This window comes from Marmota monax, unplaced genomic scaffold (genome assembly GCF_021218885.2).
Source record: "Marmota monax isolate L192 unplaced genomic scaffold, Marmota_monax_Labrador192_F-V1.1 WCK01_AAM20220418_F8-fsc00028, whole genome shotgun sequence".
NCBI classification, from domain to species: Eukaryota; Metazoa; Chordata; class Mammalia; order Rodentia; family Sciuridae; genus Marmota; species Marmota monax.
Window position 1 is genome coordinate 11,712,650 of NW_026694779.1, and position 20,907 is coordinate 11,733,556.

The 20,907-nt window shown below is 38.4% G+C and overlaps 1 protein-coding gene across 7 annotated transcripts in view; it reads right to left on the minus strand.

Annotated features, from left to right (window-relative positions):
- Chl1 (cell adhesion molecule L1 like) overlaps positions 1–20,907 on the minus strand; it is a 192,125-nt gene that overhangs the window by 53,200 nt on the left and 118,018 nt on the right. For 6 of the 7 annotated variants that reach the window (XM_058573011.1, XM_046425670.2, XM_046425672.2 and 3 more), the window contains 5 exons: positions 20,391–20,578; positions 7,725–7,847; positions 6,585–6,755; positions 5,522–5,569; positions 3,982–4,102 (listed from right to left, as the gene is read on the minus strand). In XM_058573011.1, coding sequence (XP_058428994.1) covers positions 3,982–4,102; positions 5,522–5,569; positions 6,585–6,755; positions 7,725–7,847; positions 20,391–20,578 — 651 coding nt within the window. The remainder of the gene's footprint in view (positions 1–3,981; positions 4,103–5,521; positions 5,570–6,584; positions 6,756–7,724; positions 7,848–20,390; positions 20,579–20,907) is intronic. The other variant, XM_058573013.1, reaches the window with a different exon arrangement.

Consider the following 20,907-nt stretch of genomic DNA (forward strand, 5'->3'; position numbering starts at 1 on the left):
CGTACCAGGAATTGAACTCGGGGATTGAACCACTGAGCCACCTCCCCAGCCGTATTGTGTATTTTATTTACAGACAGGGTCTTACTGAGTTACTTAGGGCCTCAATGTTGCTGAGCTGGCTTTGAACCTGTGATCCTCTTTCTTCAGCCTCCCAAGCTGCTGGAATTACTGATGTAAGCTTTTCCATCTGAGGACATGTGGGAAAGGAGGCAACATCAAATCTCCCTTGCCTCACTCCATTAAAACATACGTACAAGCCAGGAGCACTAGCACATGCACACTTATAATACCAGCAGCTCAGGAGGCTGAGGCAGGAGGATTCCAAGTGCAAAGGCAGCCTTAGTAACTTAGCAAGGCTCTAAGCAACTAAGGAAGACCCTGTCTCAAAATAAAACATAATAAGGGCTGGGGATATGACTCAGTGGTTAAGCGCCCCCTCTGGGTTCAATTCATAGTATAAAAAGAAAAAAACATACAAACAAGACAAGTGGTAACCTGTCACAGACTTTATGTGCAAGGGAGTTGAGACACACTGGTTTTAAGTGGTACAGCACTTGCCTTGCATGTGTGAGGCACTGGGTTCTATTCTCAGCACCACATGTAAATAAATAAAATAAAGGTCCATAGGCAACTAAAAAAATATTAAAAAGAAAAAGAAAAACCCCCTTATTGTGAAAATTGATGGGATTTTTAAACATGGCTAATTTTAAGTGGTAGAGGACAATTTTATTTTATTTTTCCCTCCCCAGTTGGAATACAAAGGGTGAGTGGAGGAAGGTTGATTTGTTATTTTTATTAACATTGTATGGTCTTCCTTACCGTAATCCTTTTAACCACTAAAACCTGAAAGTTTCTGAGTCTGCACTAAACTTGGATATGGTTAGCATTATTTTATCAGTAATGAATCTAAAATTCCACAAAGCTGATTAATTTGCTTAAGGTCACAGGAATAAAAAAAAATGACATATTAGCAGTTCAGTCCATCTGAATCTAATCCTGTCCTTTTTTATTACCGTGTGCTTTGTATAGGACTCCCTGTCCTTCTTAACTCTACATTCTTAAAATATTTGCTTGCCACCAAATTATTAATTATTATCCATTCAATTACTAATTTAATTATTGCTAGTTAATAATTAAGCCATTACCTCAAATTGCTTCTATCAATTATCTCAAATTGTTTGTATGCATAGGCAATGGGTAAAATAATTATTATGCAAAAAAGCACCGCAGGTTAGATGAAGGCCCTTGACACACATCTGTTCTCTACACCTTCTGTCAAAGCCCAAGGGCTGACCTGGATTATGGATTGGAAGCAACTACCTTATATTGGACCATGTTTGCGGCACCTGGCCCCCGTCCTCAGGAAATTGTAATAATGGTCAGAGAGGAACATGAGAGAGCATTAGGCTTTAACTTCCTGCCCACACACCGAACAGGAGGAGTAGCCCAGGTCTCCTGCCTACTTGTCTTTCTCTCCATCTGTTACAGGGGCAATCTGCCAAGCCCCAGGATTCTCTGGACCTTGGTGCCTTCCAAACAGGAGTTTTTCCTGAGTCTGCTTTAATCGTGCCAGCATCTCACTCTCCACAAGATCTGTTTTACCCCCAGTCCTTGAAAATGACCAGTTTTCTAATACCTTTCCCTCCAAAGAATCTAATAAGCTGATTTTGAGACTCACATGAAGGAACATGCAATGTTCTCGAAGGGTGGATTCCTGTCACTGCGAGAACTTCTAGATAGAGTCATACAATTTTTTTTTTTCTTTTCTCGAACTTCAGGAACATTTCCTAATAGCACTTGGGTAATGATGTTTCCAGCCATTCACTTGATTCTCACATTATCCTGAACTGAGTTAGACTTAGATGTAATTTGCAGCTGGGGACAGGCAGGAGGCAATCCCAGTCACCTTTCCCTGAGTTTAGAGAAGTGACTTCACTTCTCCCAGAGGGCCCTTGGGTTTCATTTACCTAATGTGCTAATGGGAATAATTACAGTCTCAAAAACGTACTGAAGAGGGTAAAATGAGTTAATGTGTGTGAAGTCCAAAACCAAATGCTTGACACAAAATAAGGGCAGGATGTCTTGGCTATGGTTATAATTTTGTTACTATGAAAGGTTGGTGGTTTAAAACTCCCCAGAAAAAAATAGAGTAAATTTCAAAACTTTTTTTTTTTTTAAACAATGTGTCACTTTGATGTAGAAAGAGAACTAGATAGACAGGATGCCCAAACCAAACCTTGCATGAATAAGAACTACTTTAAGCCAAACCTCTTGGGACAAGGTTTCAGAATCCCCACATCCTGAACATGGAGCACTCTCTTTACATATCCCTTCATGACACTTTAATTTCTATAAAGCACATGAGAGCATTTCTAGTATTCCGAGGACGGTCTGTTCAGTCAACTCAAAAGGTAAATGATGGCATTTGTGAGAGATCAGTGAAAAGAATTATTGGGAGGTTTGCCCCGACCAACCCACAAAAGCTTGAAAAAAAAAATATAATTGTGACCACTGTAAACACATACCAATACAACAACAACAAATGGTGGTGGTTACCATCAAACTGAGAGTTCGGGCTGTGACCTCCTAACACAATGCAGAGACCAAACATCCTAAACAGGGGTCATGTCACAGCATATAGAGCATGTCAGAGTATACAGGTGATTTGATTCACACAACCAACCTAGATACTTGTTCTGGGTGGAAAGAACAATCTACCAAGCGTAGGATTTCTTGAAGCAATAATTTCCATGCCTTTTCTTTATGATCTAATTTAAAATTAGTCATTTGGAATATAGACTGAATAATGAACGAGCGACTTTAAAATTTCAAATCCTTGTTCAATTCAACAGACTCCCCAAAGCCCATAGTTACAAAACTGATTAAGGTGTAAATGAATAAACCAGGGTGCCGGGGAAGGAAAAATATTTTTTTTTTTCACGGAATTCCTGATAGTAGGGAGGGATGGTTCCATGCAGAAGGATAGTGGTAGATACAGGTGACCTGGTATGACCAAATATTAAATAAGAGGGCACCAGTTTACATAGACATGAGAAGCTATGTGGTAGACTTTTTCTCAGAGCACAGAAAAAGATAACAGGACACCATTAGTATCAATGTGAGCCTTCCACAACTCAGTTGTAACATCCTTGCTACTCTGTATACAGCAATAGAATGCCTAACCAGAAATGTGTATTACCTCCTGTGGGAAACAAAGAACTCGTAGGTAAAGGACCCTAACAAGAGTATGTAAGGCTATGCCTCCCCACACTTAATGCTAACTAAATGTTCTGGATAAGAATCCACTGAGCCTATGTCTGCACGAATACACACTGCTTCCTGCTGAATGCCCTGTTGTCTTGTGGTTTTGGGAGAGAACCCTGCAACAGTTACTCAGTAAATATAACAACTCCAAGAGATGACCAAGCAAGGTCCCTTAGGGCTTCGGTGGAGGAATTGGAAAAGTGTATTGCTTTCTGAGCTCATTGGGTTTTGACATGAAACTTTCTTGAATTCCGTGGTCTGAACCTGCTTGTGTGCAAAGGGCAGTGGGATAGAATACCAATAAATGGAAATGAGAAGGGGCAGAGCTGGCACTGTAACAAACAAAAGTGGGACCAGCCAAGCGAGCCAAAAGGGCAAACCTGGCCCAGGAGGACCAAGGCTCATGGCTAGCAACCTTAGGCTGCAAGGTGCGCAGCCGTCTTAGACCACCGGCTTAGGTAAGGGGAAGGCCACCTTTGTCCTCTCCATTCACAATATCACCAATCAAACACAGAGGTGTGATGACAAGCCAATTTCAGTCATGGCCTCAAGTCTGCAGGGTGATGTCCCAGCCACTTCTTTGAGACATTCGGTAACCAGGGTTATTTTAAAGAAAAGAAGCGAAGCATTTAAAATCATGCATGCAAGCACATTTCTCTCGGATGTCTCATTCTTCAGGGAGTGGACCAAGTCCCGAGCAGGAGCCAGGGTACTCACAGGCCCTCGGCGAAACACTCCAACAGCAGGGTGTCCCCTTTGAGGACGGACACTGAAGACTCGCCACCACTCTCCGGGGGAGGCAGTAGCAGCCTAGGCTTCCTCTGCTTGATGGAATTTGCTACAAAAGAGAAAAGAAAAGTCAGACATTTTCAAAGGCAGATAGTTAACACTCTGTGGCAATCTAGGTAGGTGTGTGTACCTATGCGTGTGCACACGCATCTACGTACAGACACATATTTCTATTTCCTTGTTGAAACAGACTGCCCTCCCTCTTTGCAGAAAGAGTGGGTTGTCCCTGAGATGTGCTAAGTGCAATGAAAAGTTTTATAAATGTTATGATTTACATCACCTCATCTAATTCAGAAAATCAGCATTATTCCAATACTTTCTCGACCAAGCCCTTAAGTTAATTGATAGGCTATGATTTTATATTCTGCACTTTAACCAGGCTGCACCATGCTTGGTGGTTATGTGATCTTTAAAAAAAAATTAATTAATGTGCTTAAGTATTTGATAAGGTTTCTATTAAAATACACCCTTCCTGGACTTTGCATTCAGATTTCTGATGGAAGGAGCCTAGGGCCTTGCTAAGTTGCTGAGGCTCTGGCCTCAAACTTGTGATTCTTCTGCTTCAGCCTCCTGAACTGCTAAGACTACAAGTGTGTGCCACCACACCTGGCTGAAAAGATTTCAATTCAGTGTTAGAAGATACAGAAAAATATACGTTGAAGTTATTGATCGCCAAGAAAACTACTGCCGATGAATCAGCCCACCTTAACACGGAGGGTATGCCAAGGGGGGCCCTCAGCCACCTCTGCTGATATCACCCATGTATTAGAAATCCGAGTTCAGTCTCTAGTCCACATGATAGGAGAGGACTACACATTGCATTTCTGTAAATGATTCTTCTAACCTTAGAAAACTAGTCCACTCTCTAATTAAGCTTGAGACATCCTACATTGAACACAATTTCTGATAAATGATCTATGGAAACAAATAAAATTAAAGATTCCGTAGATAAATGAGTGGGGAAATTATTTCCAACTATATTCTTTCTCAGAGAAGCACAATGCATAATGGCCTATTAAGTATTTTATGAAATCTTACAGGAAAAACAAAACATGCATGTAACACAGTGTTTCCCTATTTCTCTTGACACTTAGCTATACATAAAGGAAGGGAAAAACTGAATGACTATCAACCTCATAGACCATGAGATGTTTTGAGAGACCCCAAATAATTATTCCATCAAATATATACATTATACTATAGCTATCTATCTGTATGTTACTTCTATTATTTGTAATTTTTTCATTATATTTAAAAAGCTACAGATTTATAAAGACGACTCCTTTTGCATGTAAGAAAGAGAAGGGAGATAACTATACCCTCTATGCTAGTCTCTTAATAAGAATATTACCATTTTAATAAACTTGTGAAGGTAGTAAAGGAAAAAACTCAAATTCTGAGATGAAAATGAGCTACTTTAGGTGAAAAAAAAAATGAGAACAGTCTATACATGCCAAGTTCGACTTACCCTTGGAACTAATTTCTGTGGATGAACTTGAATCATTAGCATGCTTTACTGAAATATAAAAAAAAAATATGGAAGAAAAGAAAACACATACATAATGGAAGATGCTGATATCAAGAAAGAATGAAAAATCAAATACTTTTTTGGTCAGGAAAATTACAACATGAGGTCGAACCAGGATTCACTAGAACATTGGACTAGAGGTTTACATGGAAAGAGGATTTTAAGAGGAGCTAGCTTCCTCTTGAATCACCAAACGTTAATCCAGTTGGGGAGGATACAAGTCACAGCTGCATTAAAGAGAAATTAGGATCCTCAAAAAAAAAAAAATGTTGTAGTGAAGCCTGGCACCCTGTGCATTCATACATAATCACGAAAAACTCATGTACCAAATTAGACAATGGGATGGTGATGCCAACTTTCAATATACCAGGGCCAATTATGCAGTCGGGGAACTGTTGGGGATTATCTCTTCCCTTTGAATCTTATGGTTCTTCCTCCCACTAATTACTTTTTTCCCATTTGGGAACCCAGACTAGCATCTGCAGAATCAAGTAGGAAAGAAGGGGGCAATTGGAATAACTTTTGCCAATTTGGTCCGAGGACAAAGAAAAAGCTTGATGTGATGGAAATGTTATTACCAGACTCTTTGTATTTTTTGAGTCTTTGTTATGTTCTCTCCCATTTTCAGCCTGCTAGTTTATCCAAGGTCACGGTCAATCAATGCCTGAGACAGGCTTAGGGGAAAAAAAAGAAAAGAAAAGAAAGAAAACCCTGGGATTTCACTGTGTATTTCAGCCACTGAAAATGCCTGGATCCTGCAGACGTCAAATGAAACACATTTGGACTGTGAATTGAGATTTGATTTTTTTTCTGGCTGCCAGAGACAGAGCTACTGTGGACCTGCAGCTGCAGATGTCTCTTTCATCTGGATACAGTCTCTAGAGTTGCACTCAACAATGATGGAAAAGACCAGCCTGTCTTTAACTGTCTTCACTCAGGATGAAATCGTACACCGTATTTGCATTCAGCGCACGCGATGCTGTGATAAATTATTTGGACTTACAACTGTTCACTGTGAGCTTCATTGGCATCTTTTGAACGATTGTCCTTAGTCTCGGGAACGCGGCAAAGCAACAATAATCGTTCCGACTGTCTTTTTCTTCCACGTTTGCAAAGTACAGATCTCCCTTTTGGCTCATGTATACTCTCTCATCCTGTTCGATGTGTTCTAATTCTGAAAAGAAATACCTTATCGTCAAAGGGGGGGACGGTGCTACCTCATCGTTTTTATTTCTTGTCTGTTATTTATTTGACTTGATTTTTCTTATCTTTTTTTTTAATTGGTTTGATTTTTCTTATGGACAAGAAATCTGTGCATTCAAATTCTTCTTACCATCTAGGTCTCTCTACCTGTGCTGTGCTGGTCGACAATGGCTTATCCAAAACCCGATCGATTGAGATCAAGGTCTACTTCTTACTTTCATTTGCTTCAGATGGTATTTCTTTAAAACAGAGCTCCCACCAAAACTGATGTCTATAATATTAACCTCCCTGTCCTGGAGGTAGCCTGGGATGTTCTAGAGTGACTGGAATGTGGAAATTTTGATGGTAGCCAGGAGTAGCTTCATTTGCTACCTCCTGAGTGCTGGATAAATATTTTTCTCTGTGGGCCACAGTGAAAAGCACATCCAGGAAGATGGCTAAGGCTCACTAGACGTGGCCTCTACAGGAGCCTGAGATTTCAGATCGAGAGTCAGCAAGCCTTTTAGAAAACTGAGCACCAAGGTGGATACTAAATATGCTATGGGTCACTGCATTTAGCAAGCAGAACATTGCTCACAGAGACAAAGGAAACCAGCAACATAATCAAGTCCTCCTCCACTCTAGCACGGCCTATATACCAAGGGTAGACCAGTTGTTTTGGAATATGGAAACTATCCTTTTACAGACACACTCAGTCATCTGGAGAACCTCTCCTCTTTGAAATATGATAAAAATCAAGAGATAACTTTAGTACTTTTCTAGTGTTTTCAGGTACGCTATTCCATTTGTATTTAGGATGAGGGACAAGGTTTCATTGGACCTCATTTTACAAACCTACTTGAGTCGACATGGATACTATTATAAGAATATTTTATTTTTTTGGATTTTTTATATGATTTCCATGATGCATGATGCCCCCCCGGGACAGAGCATTACTTACCTATATTCATCCAATAAATGTGTAGGGGCGGGAGACCTTTAGGAGGAGTACACTGGAGAACGATAGGATCTCCTTCCTCCACCTCCAGAGGCTCAATTTTTTCTTTGGGAAATTTGGGAACACCTGGTATGAAGATCATTTTAAGACATTATTTCAAAATGAGCTTTTCATTTCAGCTAATATCTTAATAAATTCTCCATTTAAAAAAATATATAAACATTTTTAGGACACTCAACCCTGTTCTGACATTTGCCCTATAGAGGTAAGCACTAGAAAGATTCTGATACACATTCTTATGCAACTTTGCACATCACTTCTGCACTGTGAAGTCTTAGAGAAAGATATTTTTTGCTATGTGACATCAATAAGGCAAAAATACCCCTGTACATATCTTTCAGAGCAGGGGTACAAATCACAGGGTTTGCTCTTTTTTTAGTTTTGATAGACATGGACTCTTTTCTCTCCAAACACTGTGATTTCTTTTTGGCCATGGTGTATTCTCTATCTCTTGCTTTAGTGCAAAGGCCTTGAATGTGACTGGTAACTATTCCATTCAGAGTAAAAACCACATCAAAAAAAAAATTTTTTTTTCAAAGCCCATGTGGGAAAAATCACAAAAACATAATGAAAAAGTCAAACAGGACTACTTTAAGTTGCAAAGAGAGCCAACCATCTTGGAGTCACTCCAATAAATGAAACCTTAAGTGAAATGAAATTGATGTAGGAAACTTTCTAATATTTCCACCTATGGTCTCCTTCTCATATTGAAGTCAATTACCTGAAAGAACAATCCAGTTACAACGTGACTATAAGTCAGAACTGCAGAATGTGAAATACAACATCGATGTTTAAAATTGTTCTGAGTATTTACAAGGATATTCAAAATGCATACTGCCTGGATATTATGTGGGAGCCTTTCAACTTTCTTGAAATTTGCATTCTAGAGTTAGGCAAACTCTGGTGGAGAAAATAAACTCATGAAGGAATTAGTAACAGTCCTGCCCTGATGGAATTTATAACCAGGTTTTCCCATTGTTATCTTTTTTGATTAAGTTGTGATTCACAACCAATTGTCCTTTTTCTTGGAAATACAAAGCCCTTCTTATTATTGCAGTCTCTTTTGAGAAGCTTTGTGCATTTCCTGTACATTGTCATGCATCCTTTCAAACTCAACCCCAACTCTTGAGTAGTTGAGGGTATTTGCTGACATTTCTCTTATGGGTGCCCTGGCTGTTTACAATAAATTGCTTTTTGTCTAAATTCAGGGGCCTTTCAAAGCTTAGCATTGCAGGAGGTTACTGTGGGGTTACTGCAATGTCTCTGCAATTTGGGAAAAGCATACTTTAGTTCTCTTTCTAATTCAGCCGTGCCACAGTGCTTCAGTAGATGGATTCCCTCTTGATCAAATCATCCGAGCAGATGTCTCTTGGAAACATATTTGAAATGACGAGCGGCTGTGAATCATGCTTCTGGGAGAAGCAGCACAAAATTCCCACTCAAAGTACATTCAGTAAACTCACTCTGTTAAGATCCTAGGTAGAAAATATCATTGGCAGCTCTTGGGTCAAGCATTGGTTTCCATTGAAGGCTAATGTTATTCAAGTCATTCTGGAGGAAGAACATCTTAGGCAAATAAGATGTAGCAACTAATACAAAACTGTCAGGTGCCCAGGGCTTCAAATGCAAGTCACCTGTTTAGTGTTACTTACTATAACCAAAGTTCAAAAGAAGCACACTTCCCCATTAGGCAACTGTTTAATCTGTTTAAACTCAGTTACCAAGAGCAAAAGAGGCAAGGCAAAGTAGATCAGAAAATGGAAGGACCATAATAATCCTCCATAATAAGCCAACTTTACAAGGCTTAATGTAAATACACAGGTCGCTGGATAATATCTACAGTAAAGTAGATAATTAATAAGGTGCATCAATACCTAATTGGAGAACTGATTTCTCAGAGCATTCAAGGAAATTTAATGATTCAGAGAGTGCAACTAGGGAAGCTCAAACACACCCTCATTAATTAAATGTAGATTATAAAATTCTAGTTATAAAACTGTAAATATGTAACCCAACTGGCTTCTAAAGCATCAATAATGAAAAAGGAAAGGAGAGAAAATTTATACATCTACCAAACCCTTTTACACAGGCCATAAGTCTTTGAGACAGCTTTTAACTAAAGACGAAATTAGTATCAGGAAAAAAGGAAAGAATATTTATATATTTATTAATTAAAGTTTCAGAAGGAACACGGTAAAGGAAATTAATTTGTCAGGATGTTTTAGGTCTTATTTGACTCTGAAACTAGATAGTCTGCTCCTGTACTCAAAAATGCAAAAAGTTTAATATTCACGGATAAATGTTAGATTTAATTAACATAATGCAAGAGTGAGCACAGAGTCGACCTCAATGCAAAGGAAGACATGACTCTATATAATAACAAGTCAAATAGCCGGGCGCACACCTGTAAACCCAGCAGCTCAGGAAGCTGAGGCAGGAGGATTGCAAGTTCAAAGCCAGGCTCAGCAACTTAGGGAGGCCCTAAGCAACTTAGCGAGACCCTGTCTCTAAATAAAATATAATAAAAAAAAGGACTGGGGATGTGGCTCAGTGGTTAACTACTCCTGGGTTCAATCCTGGTACCAAGAAAAAAAAAAAAGTCAAGCCACTAACTAATTGTGCTTTTCTTATGATATGCATTAATTAGCATTATTGAGTGTGGACAGATGAGACTTTAAAAAGTAAATTGTAAAACAACAATTTTTGTGCGTGTGATGCAACTACACTCTTCTGGGTTGCCAATATATTTCCAAGGGGAACTCCACGAACATCAAAAATCATGTTTTGGGGGTTTTTAAAATTTATGTATAACAGTGGTATGCATTACAATTCTTTTTTTTTTTATTGGTTGTTCAAAACATTACAAAGCTCTTGACATATCATATTTCATACATTAGATTCAAGTTGGTTATGAACTCCCATTACAATTCTTATTACACATACAGAGCATAATTTTTTTTTATATCTCTGGTTGTATACAAAGTATATTCACACCAATTTGTGTGTTTATACATGTACTTTGGATAATAATGATCATCACATTCCACCATCATTTATAACCTCATGCCCTCTCCCTTCCTCTCCAACCCCTCTGCCCACTGGACATAACCATGAACGCCTTCTCTGTACAGGGATCAGAATCTACTATACCTAAGCAGGACTTACAGAATGTCCATAAATCCCATCAACCATGACCAGATGTTTCCTTTCCAAATAACATCAAATCAGCTAATCAGGCACATTGCAACTTCCGTCTCCTGAATGTTCTCAAAGAGGCTGAGTATGAAGTACAGTGAAGAAATTTCTAGGAACCACCCCAAGAATGTAAGTGACACTTAAATATGTTCCTGTTGGGCTTCTTCATAACTTACCCTTGGTCTCCTTCAAGCCCAGCACACCTGTGAATATGAACTCTGTGGGAGTTGAGTTCTAAAACTTTAGGTGCTGCCAGTGAGCTCTGAAAACTCATCATCTTGATTCTTTCAATCCAACATACAGAAAAAAATAACCTCTTTGTATGAAAATAGAGAAGGCTTTGACAAAAGATTTTGTATCTAGAAGATATGCCACAGGATAAAGTGGTTTCTAGCCTGAGCAGTGCCCCTGTACCATCTCACTAATAACTTTACCTTTCAGGGAGTTTCAGTAGAATTCACACCTGTGTCACTTGGAGGTAAAAGGAATTGGTGGCTTCACCACTACCAAGTTATGGAACACTGCAGATTTTGTTGGGCCTTAAAGAAATAAAGTTAAAGGTTTCCCTGCTATATGATTCTGCTATTCTACTACCAAGCTACTTTTTCAATCACTGAGCCACATCTCAAAATATATATATATATATATATATATATATATATATATATATATATATATATATATATATATATTTGTTGTTGTTGTTGTTGTTTTGAGGCAGGGCCTTGCTAAGTTGCTTAGGGCCTCGCTGAATTGCTGAGGCTGGCTTTGAACTTGTGATCCTTCTGCCTCAGTCTCCTGAGCCACTGGGATTAAAGGTGTGGGCCACCACACCTGCCCCAAGCTATTTTCAAGGAAGCACATCTTTCTGCATAATTAGAGCATATGTAACCTGAACCATCAGAGTAGATGGTGTATAACACCATAAGGCATCAAGTCACACCTATGAACTCTGAAGTCAGTATCTTTGGGTTAACCGCTACCTTGGTCCTTGAATTTTCTTAGGTAATATGCTTCAGTATCCTCATTTGTAAAATGCAAAACACAGTGACGCCTAACTAACTTGATTTGTGTCAAAGTTTAAATATCATATTTCATATGAACCAACTGAAATAATCCCTGGCATCTCAAAAGTGCTCAATATACATGATAACTATTCAGATATTGCACCTTTGCAGGATACACACAGCCACGTGCCTAGAGATGAGACCAGCAAAGGACTGGCGCGTTCTCCTCTGCTGCTGCCCTGGATGCTCCTTGTAAGCCTGTATTTTAACAACTTTGGTGATTTTATACAGATAGTTGAAAGAGGAAGTGGAGAGGGGAGTGGAGATTGCATATTCCATGTACAGCCTATGATTTATTTATTGAATTATTTCCCCCTACCCATCCCTGGGATAATCTTTCTTTGCCAAAGAGCTCTATCTATTTTGACTTGTCTTTCTGTTTACAGAACTGGCCTGGTGAGCTTTTGAGTGCTGTAGATTTTGCTTCAATGTGCTTGGCACATGGCTTCTAGCCCGCCGTCATTATCATGAATGCAGGCTACCGAGCTTGCGGGCTGAAGTCCCCCCACCCTCAGCTTCCATCTGTAAGGAGATTTAATTGATTCCCATTTCCTGTAGAGTACCCCATTAATCCACTTAGGACTGCAGTCTTCCTTTCAGCCCATGAGCTTCTAATGAATCCCCGCCGAGGAAGGAACTCCAATGCAGCCCGCTTCACGCCCATCATTCACGAACCCTGATGAATGAGTGCAAAACCCTCAGCCATAGTTAAACCCTGAAAATTCAAAGTTGTCCTCTCAACTGAGCAAACCGATCGTCTTTGGTGGGTTTCACATAGTAACAGACTCGTGTTTTTTTTCTTCTCCTACCCCTCCCAAACCAGAATGGTAAGAAGCCCAGGTTTGGTCTTAAGGTAACTTGTCCTGAGGAATCTGAGGAAGATATGCAAATGTAGGGAGCGGGCACATTAGTCACTCTAATTGGGTTTTATTAAAACATTATATAGATGATTTCATCTCTGAGTCCACCATTTCTTAGATTATTTCCATAGCATGTGGACACTGAGTGATTACTTTTATTCTTTCTTTTCTTCGTCAGCCTCTGCAGGATAAATCAATCACTAACAATATGCATTCATGCAGCATTTCCAAAGCAATGAAAGGAGGGAGGATATGATAGCCCACCATCTTTCTTACTTTTAAGGATTCTAATTAATTTGTACGACAATCTCCAACAAGGACACCACTAAATGCTTTAAAGACACCAGAGACTTTACAACAGCGCCATTTATAATAGCCAGGGAAGTGGAAATAATCTAAGTAGTCACCAACATATGAATAGAAGGGAAAAAAAACAATGAGGTTCATCCATATGATGGATTATTACTCAGGAACAGAAAGGAGCAAGTACTGAGATATGCCACAGCACACATGAACTGCAGCAGAAAAAAAAAATAAACACTACGAGAAAGAAACCACGTGGAAAAAAAAAACCGCCTATGATTCCTTTTGCATAAAATGTCCAGAAAATTAAATTTAGAGAAGGAAAAATTTGATGGGTCAGTAGCAATGGCTGACAGGTGGGAAAAGAGATTACGTGCAAATGAGCAGAGAGAAGTTTGAAGGGGATGTTGCAATTGTTTAAATACAAAAATCACAATGATGTTGCACTAAATATATTTTTTTTACTAAAAAAGTCCCACCCTGTGCATTTAATACAGTTAAAACCATGACGTGGCCAAGATAGCCTGAAACATACGGTGCGGAAAAGATGGCCCTTTTAACAAATGGTGCTGGGAAAACTGGAAATCCATACACAGAAGAATGAAATGTAACCCCATCTCTCACCCTGCACAAAGGCCAAAGCAGACCAAAGATCTAGGAATTAGATGAGAAATCCCACAACTGCAAGAAGAAAATGTAGGCTCAACCCTCCGACGTGTCAGCACTTCTTGAACAAGACTCCCTAAAGCACAAGAAATAAAATCAAACATCAAGAAACTGTGATGGTGTGTGGGACAGTGGCACATGCCTGTATTTCAGTGGCTCAGGAGGCTGAGACAGGAGGATCTTGAGTTCAAAGCCAGCCTCAGCAAAAGTGAGGTGCTAAACAACTCAGTGAGACCCTGTCTCTAAATTATATATATATATATATATATATATATATATATATATATATATATATATGGGCTGGGGATGTGGCTCAGTGATTGGGGGCCCCTGAGTTCAATCCCCAGTAACCCCCCACCAAAAAAAAAAAATCTGATGGCGTCAAACTACAAAGCTTCTGCATAGCAAAGGAAACAGAAGTGTAAAGAAAGAGCCTACAGAATGGAAGATCTTTGCCACCTGCTTCTCAGATGGGAATTAATATCCAGAATATACAAAGAACTCAAAAAAAAAAAAAGAACAGACATTTCTCAAAATAAGAAATTCCTCAAAAGGAATTTCTCAAAAGAAGAAATAGTAATGGGCAATCAATATATGGAAAAATGTCCAACATCTCTAGCAATTAGAGAAATGCAAATCAAAACTGCATTGAAACTTCATCTCACTCCAGCCAGAAGGGCAAGTATGAAAAATTCAAGTAATAATAAATGTTGGCAAGAATGTGGGGGAAAAGGCACACTCATGTGTTGTGGGTGGGACTACAAATTAGTGCAACCGCCATGGAACGTAGTATGGAGATTCCTCAAAAAACCAGGAATGGAACCACCACATGACCCAGCAATCTCACTTCTCAGCATGTATCCAAAAGATTTCAAATCAGCACAGGACAGTGACATAGCCACATCAATGTTTATAGCAGCACAATTCACAATGGCCACGCTATGGAACCAGCCCAGATGCCCTTCCACAGATGAATGGATAAAGATATGGAGTATTACTCAGTCATAAAGAAGAATGGCATTATGGCATTTGCCAGTAAATGAATGGAAGTGGATAATATTATACTAAGTGAAATGAACCAGTCCCAAAAAGTCAAAGGTACAATATTTTCTCTGATACAAAGAAACTAATCCAAAATAGAAGGAGAGGTAAGAATTATAGAAAATAAAAAAATAGGAGAGAGAAAGAAAAAAGAGTGAGATGGAATTTCATCAAAATAGAGGAAAGATCAGTGGAATGAAACTCAAGTGAGTTTTTGCATGTGTGTGCATGGATGTGGATGGTGGGTACCAGTATTGGGTGTATCCAGAGGACACTAATTAACGAAGAAAAAGTGAATTGTAAGTGGATTGAAGAGGGATCAGTGGAGTGGAGGGAGGGTACTAGGGATTGAATTAGAGTGGGCTGTGATCCATGATTTTGTGATTACGTCAGGGTATATCCTGGCATTGCATATAACTTAAAAGGATTTTAAAAATCAGAGAACAGAAAAATCAGTAGAAGTTGGGATAGGTTAGAATGTTACATGGAGAGACCTGATCTGACTCCTAAAGGGTACTATAATAAGTACCATTATTTATATAATTATATTAAACTCTATGGATAGTTTATAATGAAGGCAAAAAAAAAAGTTTCTATTTCCCACATACACACACACTACCACACCCACATTAAGTCCTATATTATTACCTACCACTATGGCTGGGGTACCAAAGGCCTATGTGTTAGAAGCTTGGTCCACAAGGTGGCGCTGTTGGGAGGTGGCAAGACTTTGAGGGGCGGGGTTTAGTGAGAGGTCCTTAGGTTATCGGGGGCGTGTCCTTCTAGGAGATAACAGATCCTTGGCCTCTTCCTCTTTTTCTTTGCCCCAGCTCATCATGTAAGCAGGTTTTGGACTCTCTCACACTCCCTCCATGATGTCTGCCTCAATACAGGCCCAAAGCTATGACGTCAGCCCACCATGGAAATGGAACCTCCAAAACCATGGGCCCAAATACTTTTTTTTCACTTCATAAGTTATTATTTTTTTATAAGGATAGAAAGCTGACTATATTACACCTAGGAAAATGGATGGCATATGAGAAGAGCTTAATGAAGGCTTGTTGACTAGTTCACCGACTAAATCCCTATGCTGCATCTTAGAAAACCAATTTAGTTCAATGATTTCTCAAGTATGTGTAAATGGTACATTCTGCTTATTGGGCTTTTTTTTTTTTTCCTTCACTCTTTCCATAGGAAACTAAATGGAAATATTGTTGAAAATAGAAATAACTAAACCATGCGTATAAAAGTCTGCATTTATAGCGAACAACAACTGAAATGGCAAAGCTCCTATTAATATAAAAGAAGAATCGATTCTCTAAAGCTTAAGAGGAAAATCCATTGTTAGAGGTTGTGTCGGAAGTTTTAAATGGTCTCAGATTGATAAACGCCTAAGGACTGGAGTGATAGTCCTATTCAACATATAGATGATTACGGAAAGCTGTCCAATGATAAAATAATTTCAGGAAAGGCTGGAAATGATGCATAAGAAACCCAATTTATTTTGATCTTTACTAGAGCAGCAGAAAGAGAGACAGCAATTACCCACAGTGTAGTTTAGATTCAACTCTCCATCTCTTAACTATAATACTGTCATATTCTGGCCCAGAATTACCGTGGATCCTTTGTTCGTCTGTGCACTTAGTCTACTTAGCTAATGAGAGAAAACATTTTAAAAAATCTTTTAATTGTAGAATCTCACACTCAGTCATGCCACTTCTTTCTCTGCAATAGGTCTGGTGACTGCCTTTTCTTTTGTGTCTCCATAGCAACCACTAGAATTCAGGTTAGGTATCACCCTGATGTCTTCTTGTCTTCTAAAACAGATGCTTAATCTCTTTCTCTCTTCTTCTGTCTCTCAAATTTCTAATCTTAATTTATTTCTGGTAGCTACATATACAGAGTTTCCCTCAGGTAGAAATGTGGGATTTACTTTGGATAGCAAAATCTGTGATGCTCAAATCCCTTATACGTAATGACATAATATTTGCACATAATCTGCCTGCATCACCCCACATACTTTAAATCATATCTAGACTATATATAACATCTAACATAATGTAAATGTTATAGAAATAGTTGTTATGCTGTATGTTTAGGGAATAGTAACAGGGAAAAAGTCTATACAAGTTCAGTACAGGTATAGCTGACTCTCTATATAATAGAGTCTCGGGATTCTCAGCCACAAATTTCAAGGCAATACTTCCTGATCTAGAGTTCATGGGCACTTCCTATTAAACATCATTGCAAATTTAAACTTCTAAAGCCAATTTCCAAAGCCCATGTATATGCTGTGTCAATTACTATGGTTATAATACCTCAATAATCCAGAACATCTATTTCAGATGGATCACTATGCTGTGTACTTAGTAATTTTGAGTACATAAAAAGGTGATCCATAAAATAAAGGTAAAGAATGTGAAGAAGGAAAGAAATACAACTAAAATCCTTCCAGGCACCAAAGTAAATGAAGATGTATATTTTTCACTATAATGGTTATATACATCGCTCAGTTGAATTTATTTTCTGGATCCACAGTATGTCTCCCTTCACTTTATTTTATTGTCTTAAGTCAGATCAGTCAATTTCACCCCAAAATTATGTTACCTAAGAAGCTTACATCATTGAATTTTTATCCCTTCTCCTTTTCCTACATTTTAAAGATGATAAATATTCCTGTACATAATGCTATTAACTTCATCGAACATGTTTTGTTGCATGGAATTTTCACTATCCTCACTTGACAGTATTTTCTCTTTCCCCGTATTGCTATGGTTTTAGATATGAGGTGTTGCCCAAAAGCTTATACATGAGACAGTGCAAGAAAGTTTAGAGGTGAGACGATTGGTTTACGTATGAGACCCTGAGCCTAATCAATGCATTAGTCCACTGACGTGGATTAACTAGGTGGTGACTATGATCTGGTAGGGTGTGGATGGAGGGCAGGCCTTTGGGGTTTATATTTTGTCTCTGGTGAGTGCAGCTCTCTCTGCCAGGAGAGAGACTCCACGTTCGATTTAATAATTTTGTATGCTTATGGTTTAGAATTGCTATACTACACTTTATAGATTCTCCTTAAGTTGGAGCATTTATTCTATCTACTTATATCTTCCACCATGATGTTTTGCCTCACCTCCGGGCCAGAGCGATGGATTCAGCCATCCATGGGAATGAGACCTCTGAAACTATGAGACCCAAATACACTTTTCCTTCTCTAAGTTGTTCTTATCAGGTCTTTTGATCACAGTCGCAAAAAAAAAAAAAAAAAAAAAAAATCTGACTAAAACACTTATTGAACCTATGATTAGTTAGAAAAATGTTAATGAGTTTTCAAATATGTAAGTTGTCTTTAGATTCCATTTATAGTGATTGTAGCTTCATTATATTTTGATTGCATTTCTTTCATAGTTCAATGTTTTCAAATATAATTTTTCTTCCCTTACCCATGGAAAAAAAATGCATTTCACAGTTTTAGATACAATATTCTATACATGTTAATTAGCTCGAGCTTATAACTGGGTTGTTTAAATTTTTATGGGATTACTAATGTTTTTCTCTGATTGAGTTACAAAATAATGAAAGAGATATATTTAATATCTCTCACTAGTATAACAGATTTGCCTATTTCTCCTTTCAGGTCTACTTTTGATGTATACATTTCAGTATCATATATCCTAGTGAATTAACTTCCAGAAAAGGTCTGTTTAAAATAAAATTTATTTGGACTGATATGATGAATACCTGCTTCCATTTGGAAAACATTTATTCAGAACAGCTTTTCCATCTCTTTCAATTTAATAATTTTGTATGCTTATGGTTTAGAATTGCTGTACTACACTTTATAGATTCTCCTTCACTTGGAGCAATTATTCTATCTACTTACATCTTCAATTTGTGATATACTTAGATTTGCTTCTTATATTTTTTTTCTATTCTGCGTATAAATAATACCCTCAATGACAAAGTGATTCACAGTTTGCCATATTTGTTAGAGATGGCTCGGTCTCCTCTGCTAATGGGTACCCACATTATTTAAGGGGGACCATGGGTTTAAGTCAGATTTTTCATTGCTGTGACTAAAGGACCTGACCAGAACAATTTTAGGGGAGGAAAAGTTTATTTAAGGGCTCACAGTTTCAGAGGTCTTAGTCCATAGAAGGCCAGCCCCATTCCTTGGGGCTCAAGGTGGGGGTGAAAATTATGGGAGGTGAGGGTGGCAGAGGGAAGCAGCTCACATCCAGGTGACCAGGAGGCAGAGAGAGACTCCACGCGCCAGATACAAATATATACCCAAAGCCATACCCCAGTTCTACCTCCAGCCATACCCTACCACTTCAGTTACCACTCAGTTAATCTCTATCAGGGGATTAATTTACTGATTGGGTTAAGACCCTTAATAACCCAATGATTTTTCCTCTGAACCTTCTTACATTGTCTCAACGTGAGCTCTTGGGGGACACCTCACATCTAAACCATAGCATAACATGTAACATGCCACCAACTCATTATTTATTTTTTACTTTTTATTGTTTCTTCTTAGTTATATATTATACATAACAGCAAAATCTATTTTGATAAAATTATAAAAGTAAGGAATATATCTTATTCTAATTAGGACCCCATTCTGGTGAGTGGGCACCATGGTGGGTTTAACTTAGGTGTTTTCATATGTGTATGCAGGAAAATCATTAATATGATTTATTTTACTGTCTTTCCTATTCCAATCCCCCCTCCCTTCCTTTAATTCCCCTTTGTCTAATCTACTGAACTCCTCTTCTTCCCCTCTCCACCCCTTTATTCTGGTTTAGCTTCTACACATCAGCGAAAACATTCGACAATTGATTGATGTCACCTAGCATGACAGTCTCTAGCTCTATCCATTTACTGGGACCACGTAAGTTGTTTTGCTTCACCCAAAAAAAAAATGAGACAGGTGTCTGGTAGCTTCTTGTTGAAGCATTTAGGATCCAGTACATAACTTTTTAAGTGCACTCCCCCAGATTCATGCACCAAGGTAGAAAGTTTCCTAAGATTCAACCCAAGGATGATGGTATCTCCATCCATGTGGATCACCCAGAGAGCTGCAGGGACATCCTGGCCCCTAAGCATTGCCCAACCCATAGGTACTGACTTATCAAGAAATTAATGTGTGTTGACACTGAAGCTTTGGAATTTTCCATCACTGCAGATTAGTTTAGCTGATCTAATAATATGTAAAACTTAATCCTGATCCTAGGAAACACGGTGAGTATTATTTTCTCTCTTGTCAGATCTAAGGTTATAGAAACAGCAAATTATGTTGCTTTCCAAAGTCATCCAATCTTAAGTTATCAAGACCTGGAAGAGATTTTCCCCTTCCCATGAATGATAAGGCATATATAAATGGCCTAAATCAATATTGCTTTATTCAATGACAGCCGGATGCAACACTTCTCTAATACTTAACTAAAACGGTTGACGATGAATGGAACACTTACCCGGAACTATAAATTCTATTTCTTCCGACATAGCCACTCCTAGTTTATTAGAAGCAAAACAGCGGTATTTCCCTTGAAAGTGAGATATGTGTCCCTCATTTGGGATCTTGAATGTTCCCGAATTGTTAGACACAATTATCCGAGGGTCCGAAAGATTGAAAGGCTTGTCATCCTTAGTCCACGAAAACCTACAAGAGAAAAATCAACTTCATGTTCCTAAAAATCCTAAGGGTTCTTAATTTTTAAAGATATTTACACACAAATACACAAAGCGACAAAACCAAGACATTTTATGGTACAAACATAATACAGTAGAATACAATATAATATAAACAAGGGTCTCAGAAGAATCTGAGAGATCTTAAAAACTGTACAAATGCAGTCTCAATGAAGACAATAAAACCAAAGACTGGTTTTGTTCTGTCCCTGTTATTTAAATTTCTTTTTTACAATTAGAAATGTAATGCAGTATCATTATTTATAGTTTAAAGACTACAATAAATATAAATGTACAATG